The sequence below is a fragment of the Microchirus variegatus genome, assembly GCF_963457635.1.
Source record: "Microchirus variegatus genome assembly, chromosome: 6".
Lineage (NCBI taxonomy): Eukaryota > Metazoa > Chordata > Actinopteri > Pleuronectiformes > Soleidae > Microchirus > Microchirus variegatus.
The window spans coordinates 3,865,206-3,874,670 of NC_139807.1; the positions used below are offsets into that span (position 1 = coordinate 3,865,206).

Below are 9,465 nucleotides of genomic sequence, written 5' to 3' on the forward strand. Positions count from 1 at the left end.
CCTGTCACATGACTCCCATTCCATTTCCTGGTTCAGTCAACAGCGGCAGCGGCTCAGCTGCAGCTCTAAACACCGCTTACAGAGCGTCACTGCCGGCTACTGTTCCCAACTTCTCTGCGCTGACTTGACACTCCAAACTACCAGGCAACCATGACCCGATGTGCTGCATTTGTGTTGCTCCTCGCCTTTGGCATCGGTATGTACCACCTTATTGAAGATGTGTGTTTTTTTTATCGGCTGTAATAAGTGACTATTTAATTTTTTAATGTCGTCCTATTCCGAGAAGTGACGCGTGTAAAGTTACGGGACTCCTCGGGCCTGGTACAGGTGTGTTCAGGCTACATGAGATTATCCCACAGAAAGCATATAGTTTTACATTTTAATGATATGAATCTGCTCTACTGGTGGTGAAATTACTTTGGAGGTCGTTTTTTTTAAAAAAGACCCACAGGCGCCCGGTAAATGGCGCGGCATTCCTGTCGAGGTGTTGTGCTAACGTACCTTAGCTTCATTGCTAATTGTTTCCTACGTCAACAACGGTACACCGACACAGCCGGGTGGTGGTTTGCAGCACAATAAAACGCCTCATTCGTCCACATTACCAGAAATTATACCTTCATACTGCCGCACAACAGCCAAACTGTGCCTTAGCTGTCAGGCGACCTTTTTAATGTTCGAAAATGACTGCTGTTTCACAGTGTTTGGCTGTTAAGCTAACTTAGCCGTTAGCTTGCAGCTTATTTTGGAAAGAAAAAGTGCGAGGTGGTGCTAAAGTGTTACACCGTCCAAGTCACACCGGCTACAAAATAAACAAATACACCTAAGAGAAGATGACATTGAACCTTCATTTGCTAAGATAGTTACCATTAGCAACGTCGCTTTAGAATTCGTTGAAGGTTTACTGTAAAATAGCACGTGACCGTAAAGGCTGCACCGTGATTTAGCGATATTATGAGTCAAAAGTTGAATGTGTTCGGTTGTTATGGTTTCATACAATCAGCACAATAATACAGATCACTTGTCAAATGATAGATTCTTCAAATGATGACAATTGTTATCCTCTTAATGGATTATATCCTCCTTTTATGTTGTATATTCTGTGATGAATATGTATTTTTATATTATATTATGCATTACTGAAGTCTGTTGTTCCCCTGTCATGATGTGGCTTTGTCAAAAATGCAATAGTGACATTTAAATGACATGTTCTGAGAATAAATCCTTTTTCTCATATATCCTAAATAGGAATAAGATGGAATAACAATTCAACTTTGCTCGAAATGTGTAGGCAAACATACTCTACTCATACTCTATCACGTGACAAACTCAAGGTCCGGGGTCAAGATGTGGCCCGCCACGTCATTTTTTGTGGCCCGCGAGTGATTAATTGGTCTTAAAACTCTGTGTTTAAATAGGTCTATGCTGCGTTAAGGCGTGCGTTGACCATGAACTACATTTCCCACAATGCATGGCAATTGCGTTACTGCAAAGTGATGGCATCCAGCCACTAGTGTAAGTAATAAATATAGAAAGTTATTTAGCAATATGTTACAGCGTAGTTACCTTTATTTGACATTATATTTGGTTACATTTATTCTGTATGACAGTTACATCTGGCCCTTTGAGGGTAACCATTATGATGATGTGGCCCTCAGTGAAAATTAGTTTGACACCCCTGCTCTATATCCTGTGACCTGGTCATTGTAATTGATTTTATTACACATGCCTGTGCACTTTATATTGTCTGATGTCTATAAATATCATTGGGTTACAACCAATGGGAATGTCTTGTTATTTAATCTGCCCGTCCCTATCTCAACTGTAAAGCAAAACAAGTGAGTGAGAAATGCTGATCAGAATATCTAATGTGTTGTCTCCAAATGTTTAGCTTTGTGTGACGCAGAGTCCAAAAAGCAAAGATAGGAGGTTTACTGTGTTACATGAGGAGCATCAGCAAATGCTGCCGCTTGAAGAGAGACTTTCCTCACAATTGTGTCTTTTAAAAAGCAACTAAAACAACGGTGTTGATTAATTTTCAGGCAAACATCTCGTCATTTAATTGATTAAATAAAAATCCAAGCTGCACTACACTGTATTTAGTACATTCTAAACATTCTCATGTTTGAGTACTGTTCATATCAACTCCATGTTTATTGAAAAAGTCAGTTAAAAATGTACCAAGAGATCATGTGATACAATAATGTAAGAACATGTTTTATTAGCCAGGTCACACAACTTCAACTCACTCTTGGTGAGTTGAAGTTCATGCCAGTTGATTACATTACCGTGGTTTGTTGCAGGCTACCGTTGACAGCGCATGTTGTCACAACCATGTAGGTCATCTAAATGGACTATGACCTCTCCTCAGTTTAACTGCGTAGTTTCACAGAGCATGTGCAAAGGTAAAGGGCTCTGTTGCTAGTGTACATTTAGCAAGTATAATAAACTATATAGCAGTGTTTTCTCTTGTTCACTTGACTCTGGGTCATTTGACCACTCATGTGATGTGCCGTTTCCCTTCGTCAAAAACGCATAAATAAAACTGGCATTTATACATAAACTGTGGCAACGTTTTAATAAAGAAAATTGCATTTATCCAAGTTGCATTTTATTAACCAATGTCAGATTCACTTATGAAATTACAGCCGTCATTGTATTCTTGAATCAGACTTAATTTGCTTAATAAGCTTTCATTTATTACTGGTGTCAGTAGTAATTATGTGGGGCAAAACACTGTATTCTTTTCTTCTCAGTCTTCCAGCTGTCACACGGCCTTCAAGTCAATGTCTCAAACAGCGAGGGCGAGTTGTGCCTCTATGCCGACCTGATGGTCAACTTCTCAGTCTCATATGAAGTAGCTGCCGATAAGGTGAGTGACTGTTCTTTTATCTCTTATGTGTATATTTGTATATATTTGCATCAGCCTGCATGGTATCATTGTGAATTTGAAAGCAGAGGAGCCTCATGTGTCTCAGGCGCTCTCTCAAGCAGTGAGGGGAAATGAGGGGTCTCACCACAAAGCCAACTGATTCTTGCTTTTCACCCTTTTACTTGGTGTGATTTCCTGGCGTGTATCGTGAAGTTGTCATTTCCTTTCTACTCTGAACTCTTGAATTACTAAAATGCTTGACGTTAAAATATTGTTTTGTTAATGAAATTCAACTAAGCATTTTTGTGTGGCCTTGAAATTCTCTTTAATCTCTGTTAAGTCGGCTTTTAAAACATCAGCTTGTATCGTCACGTTAAACGGGGTTACACCCTGCTCTCATTTCAGAATGAAACGGCAGTGTTTGAACTCCCCGGGGAAGCAACAACAGATGGAAGTCTATGTGACAACAGTAGCTCGACACTGAAGGTCAACTTTGGGGACGGGCACTTCTTGAGTGTGAAATTCAACCTGAGTGAATCAATGTACCAGGCAGACTCCATCACTTTCTCCTACAACCTCAAAGACTCATCTCTCTTTCCCAAATCTCTTTCAAATGGTAACTCCTACTCTTCACAGTGTCAAACAATCAAAGGAGCACGCATGGATGCGTTGTACTGATGCCGATGTGGTTTTTGATTTCGTTTTGTAGAAACTGCATCTGTGACCGTGACGCCTCAGATTACAAACGTCGGCGTGGATACCTGCTACTCGTGCAAGAGTAAAGACACCATCCTGTCTAGTTCAGTGAATATGACACTGTCTGACGTGCTCATTCAGGCTTTTGTCGTAAATGGCAGCAGGAGTGATAAGAGTAAGTGCAAACGCAGTGGTGCATCTCATCCTAGTTGCTGTATTTTTCCTTTTCCCAATAATAAAATTTATTTTCCCCCCTCGTACAGTAACGTCTTGTTCCGCTGATCAAGCCACAACCTCCGCTCCCCCAACCACTGAAGCTCCTGTGACTAACACCACTTCCACTGCCCCTCCTCCTACTCCCACCCCGACCCCCACCCTCCCTACACCCACCACTTGGACATACAGCTACACCCCTGAAAACGGCACAGCTTGTCTGATGGTCAAATTTGGCCTGCGTATTGGTTTCAAACAGGGAGAGGTATGTTTAGACACACAGTCACTACTCTTTAGTTCTGTGAGGGTCTTGTGTTTCTCATATGACATACCAATGCCCTTCTACACACCCTTGTGATTTGGTTTCCCTCTTTTTTCCCCTCTGTTAAAGATCTATAAGGTTTTAAACCTGGAGCACAACAAGACCAATGTCACTGGATCATGTGGAGTCAACAGCAGCGACCTGCAGTTGGCATCCGACACAATGAGCCTCTCTTTCGGCTTCACTAATGTGAGTTCTCGTCAGTATAATGCTTTTTTTCCAGTTTATACCCATTCCATGTTTGCTGCCTCCTAACTTGTACCTTTCTTCTAACAGGACAGCTCAAAATTCAGACTACATTCTCTCAACGTCACTGTGAACACGGGCTCTGGTAAATAGAAGGATCACATCTTCCTGTGTATTGTATAGAAAACAAAACAGTATGACGAGCTAGCAAGCTGATGTTATGTTTTGTTTTATTTTAAGGCGGGGAGATTAATGTGTGGAACTCTAGCCTGAGTCTATGGGAGGCAGCGATCGGCAGCTCCTACATGTGCAACAAAGAGCAGAACTACACCATCAACGAGCAGCTCACCCTCTACACGTTCAACCTCCGGGTGCAGCCGTTTGGAGTCGTGAAGGGGGTCTTCAGTACAGGTAAGTTGCGAGAATCAAGATTTTAACCTTGTTCACGTGCCCATGTCCACCTTTATTTCAAGTTTGTGGGTCTGTAAGCATTGGAGAATCCAGTAAACTCTACACAGTTCGTCTATATATAGCATCAACACATGGGTATACATTTAACTTTATTCATGTGGGCACTGATAAGTACTTAAAGATATTAATTGTTTCCGGCACTTTTTTAAAAATAAATAAACGAACAGTTATAAAGTAGACTGCCTTAATTGCAGCCCCTGTAATCGCAACTTTGATTGTGGGTAATTTACATATTCATACGTCCACAAATGCTAAATGAGACAAATACGTACAGTCACGTTCACGTCATTCCCGGGGTGTGAGAGTGATTTCTGTGAATGGTTTTATGGAAAACATAATCATAAAGGGAAATGTGTTCGATTGTGTCATCATTAGTGCTGCGCAAAAGGTTAACGCGTGTTAACGCATGACACGTTTCCATGATGACTGACCGGAAAAAGACGCCATGACGACGTCATGTTTACGTGCCGCGACACCGGAGTCCAGGCACCGTTTACCAGTTAGCTCCGTTAGCTGCATTAGCTCCTTTTAGCGCCGGTTAGCGCGCCTACAGTGGAACCGGAGCGGTCTGTTTAATTTAACTAAAAGAGCAGTGCTACAAATAACCACCGCACCTGTGTCTGTGTGCTTCTGTTTTTAAAGTTTAGCGCTACTTTAGAGACTAATTTTAACAATCCGAAGTCACTTAAACATGACGTCAAGCGTGTCTTTTTCCGGTCAGTCGCCATGGAGACGTGTCATGCGTTGAATCCGTTAAACGTTAACGTTTGACAGCACTAGTCATCATCAAAAGTGTGTTTTGTTTTTTTAAAGAATGAACAAATTCAGCTTTTTTTGGCAGCTTTAAAGTATAGAGAAGGTTGAATCATATGTAGCTTGACTGGGATTAAAAAAAAGAAGGTGTATAATCTGCACTGCTGTTTTGCTGCTCGTGTGTGTGTGTTTGTTTTAAAACACAAAAGTCACTGTTCCACCTGTTGACTGACTCTCTCTTTATCTGCAGCCCATGAATGTTCACTGGATGACAGCAGCGTCTTAATCCCAATCATTGTTGGCGCCGCTCTGGCTGGCTTGATTCTCATTGTAGTGATTGCTTATGTGATTGGTCGAAGAAAGACTTACGTCGGATATCAGACCCTTTAAAAATCCACCCTCTGAAATATCACGGGGCTCCCAAGCCTGGTCCTTGGCTTTTAAATTAAATGAAAGAATCATAATCTCGGGGTGTGGGGAATGTCGTCGACATCATTGGCTGTTATGAGACTTTTTTTTTTCCAATTACATTTGCCTCGAGGGTCTTGAATAACAAAATCCAAGCAAAGATAAAGGGTTTGGTGTAATTCTCAAGGACCAAACTTGTCCACCCCCCCCCCCCAATGTTTGTGTTCCTTTTTATTGTTTTGTGAACGTCTTGTCCCACCTTCTTTGTTGTGTTTTTATTTTTGATTTTTTTTGGATGAGCAAGTGCAAGATCCATGCTTTTATTTAGATTTTTTTCCCCCTCATCCCTAAATTTAAGTAGAACCAATATGACTTTGTGATCTTCAGTATATAGTGGTGTTTTTGGAGTGATTCAGGTACTGTAGGAGATCTACATTTACAAATTAAAGCTTATTGCATTGGGATCCTGCACTTGCCATGCACACATTCCCCCTTTTTTCTTTGCATTTGTCATCATTGATTTGTGTGGACATTTTAATTTTTTACTTTCTTTTAATGTTTTTTTCCCCACCTCTCCATAAATATTTACTTTAATTATGATTTGTACATAATTGAACCACAATTTCCTTCACTAAAAGAATAAATAAAGGAAGTTTTCTTTCTTTATTACAAAAAAAAGTTAGGATGAAGGTGGATGTATGCTTTAGCCCGTGTTTGCCCCTGCAGAGCAGGAGAGACATTTCATTTTTGAGACTCCAATCATAGATGATGTGAAATCAAAGTGTGAGGTTTTAACATGAATGAACCTTCTTTTCATTAATGACATTTTAAACATGTAAAGAGAGCAGTGAAAGCCCCGGTTGAACTTAATGACTGGACATTTTCCAGTGTCACATCTGGTTGTTGGTCATGAATTCAGCCTGTACTTCTCCTGCTGAACACCATTAAATGTCTGCTCTTTAAAGTTTAAAGGGAGTCTCTCTTACATTTATTTGCACATATTCCAGATTAAAACTGAATCTGAAATGAAAGGTCACATAATTGTTTGTTTTTTTCCTCCCTCTGGATATTTTTTGGCATTAGGTTTTGAGAAAAAAAGGGATTAATACTATGGTGTCACTTTCAGCACAGGCAGATTTGAAGCGAGGATATTTACATGTAAATGCACTAAGACGCTCTTTATATTTTTGCATTGTGTCGAGACTGTTGTCACATCATTTCTCCTGTGTATCCGCCCTGGGCTCAGCTACATTTAAGGCCTTGAAAATGTCCTTTTTTTTCTTTTAAATGTTGGAAAAAATACCCTTTAGTTTGACTCTTTGTAAGACTTAAGCGCATGTGTCTGCTCGAGTATGAAGCTACAGCTAGCAGTTAGCTTAGCTTAGCACAAAGAATGGATACAGAGGTTAACAGCTGGCCTGGCTCTGTGGAGTAGCTTCATACTTGCATTAGACATTAGAATTGGTCACTTTTTTTATTTAAAAACGTACTTGCAGCTCCCGAAATGTGAAACCGCTCATTATCGGTTCATCCGCGTCTGCGTGGGAGTGCATGTACCAGATTTTTCTCACGTCTTAAAACCTGCAAATTAAACCAGAAACTTTTGGTGACGACGGACAGTTTTCAGGGCCTTGAGTCGACGAGCCAGCGCAGGTGCCGGTGTCAGGGATGTAGACGAGCCCAAGTATGTGTGTTGTTGTAATGATAGAAAGCTGATGTGACACATTTTTGTGTGTGCGTGTGTGTGTATTGTTTTAAAATGGAGCAGAATCATGCAGTGTTGATGATTGAAAATAGAAATATTTGCCTTTTTAAGTTGCTTATTATGCTTTGCTCTTCCAGGACCTTGTATTAGGTCAGGGTTTCTCACTCCTGGTCCTGGGGAGCCACGATCCTGCATGTTTTCAGGCGTTACTCGCCAGGAGTAAGAAATCCTGTGTTAGATGATAGCGACAAATCAAACATGACCTTTGACTTCTGCTTGTGTTGTTTTTTTTTTGTTTTTTTTCACAGTCTTGTGTATTTCAGCTTGGTGTAAAATCACTTGCCTTTTAAATAAAAAAAGATGGTTTTCCAGCACCAAAATTAAAACGTTTAAAGTCTGTGCACAACGCAACATCCCATCTAATCAGGTTTTTCCGACATTGACCACTGTGCCTTTCGTCATTAACCCACTCGCCCTGATATTATTTGGCTCATTATCTGACTCCAAGAACATTACGCTCATGTTCAGTAAAAGGGAATTTGTGCTGTAAGACCACCTTATCACAGATTTGCTGATTTCATCTCCTTTCTCTGTGCGATCATGATAATAAACTGGTTTTCTGTCAGACTGAAGTGGAGCTTTTTAATATTTTAAATCAAATAAAAAGTTTGTTGATGTCCTGGACACTTGAGTAGATATTTATTCCTTTATGTTACTGTTACATTCATGTAGTTAGTGGGCTATATATATATATATATATATCTTTATTTTCCTCTGCTGTCTTTTGAAAGTCCTTTTTGTTTTAAACCTATGAAACATTCACCTCTCTGCTTTCTTCACTCTTTGTCTATAGCCGAGGACTGCGAGCCGGAGAGCTTCCTTGTTCCCATAGCTGTCGGAGTTGCCCTGCTTGTTCTCATTCTTATCGTTCTGCTGGCCTATTTCATCGGGAGAAAGAGAAACATGGCCACTGGCTACCAGTCTTTCCAGTGAAATTGACCTCGCTTTTTTTTTTTTTTTTTTTTTTTAAATCGGTGTGCTTTACAAAAAAATGTGGTGAAGTTGGTGAAATCGCTGCTTGTTTGCTTTGCTGCCTTTTGAGTGAGGGGGGAAAAAAAAGATGTATTCATGTATTTCCATGTGGTGTTGAGCACTGTTTCTGACTGCCTAAACGTCTTCTTTAAAGAATTGGGTTGACATTTTGGGAAATGGGCATATTTATTTACTTATATAGTCACTGAGTAACATGTTATCTGTTCCTCAGGACTCAAATCCAGTCTCTTATCCCTGTAAAAACCACTGTTCCACTTAATTACATGTGGATTTAAAGTCCTTCATCGCGTGTTTCCCAAAGTTTCAGCCCGTTTCTTTTACACTCATGGAGAACGTGTCATATCCCACTTCATCCACCTTAATCGACACGACATTCCCGCTGTTAATTCCACTTCTCTTTGTAGGTCCTTGCTTCGTCGTCTCCTGCGTCCTCTGTCCTCTTAAGTCGTGATCTTCTGCTGACTAAACCACTAACCACGCTGTGTCTCTGTCTTCTCCTCTTTCCTGTCTGTCAGCCGAGGAGTGCTTCGTGGACACTGATTTGAGCTTTTTGGTGCCCATAGCGGTGGGCGTGGCGCTCAGCTTCCTAATCATCCTTGTGCTTATCTCTTACCTGATTGGCCGGAGGAAGAGTCGCACTGGCTACCAGTCTGTATAAACCCCCAGCTGCTTCTGCCTCTTTACACTTTCCTCCTCCCTCCCTGTCCACCAGTGCATCAAAAACACCCCAAAATTCCTTTTTTTCCCATTTCCTGTGAAGCGGCGTCTTCCCTGAAAATTTCCCTTTAC

The 9,465-nt window shown here is 40.8% G+C and overlaps 1 protein-coding gene across 1 annotated transcript; it reads left to right on the top strand.

Moving 5' to 3' along the window:
* The first annotated feature begins 84 nt into the window (after nt 1-84).
* Nucleotides 85-8,257, top strand: lamp2 (lysosomal-associated membrane protein 2). Its single transcript, XM_083891802.1, has 9 exons — nt 85-196; nt 2,754-2,869; nt 3,275-3,485; nt 3,579-3,740; nt 3,829-4,043; nt 4,170-4,289; nt 4,377-4,431; nt 4,527-4,697; nt 5,761-8,257. The coding sequence occupies exons 1-9, from the start codon at nt 151-153 to the stop codon at nt 5,898-5,900; spliced, it is 1,236 nt and encodes a 411-aa protein (XP_083747928.1). The 5' UTR covers nt 85-150; the 3' UTR covers nt 5,901-8,257.
* Nucleotides 8,258-9,465: the final 1,208 nt, after the last annotated feature.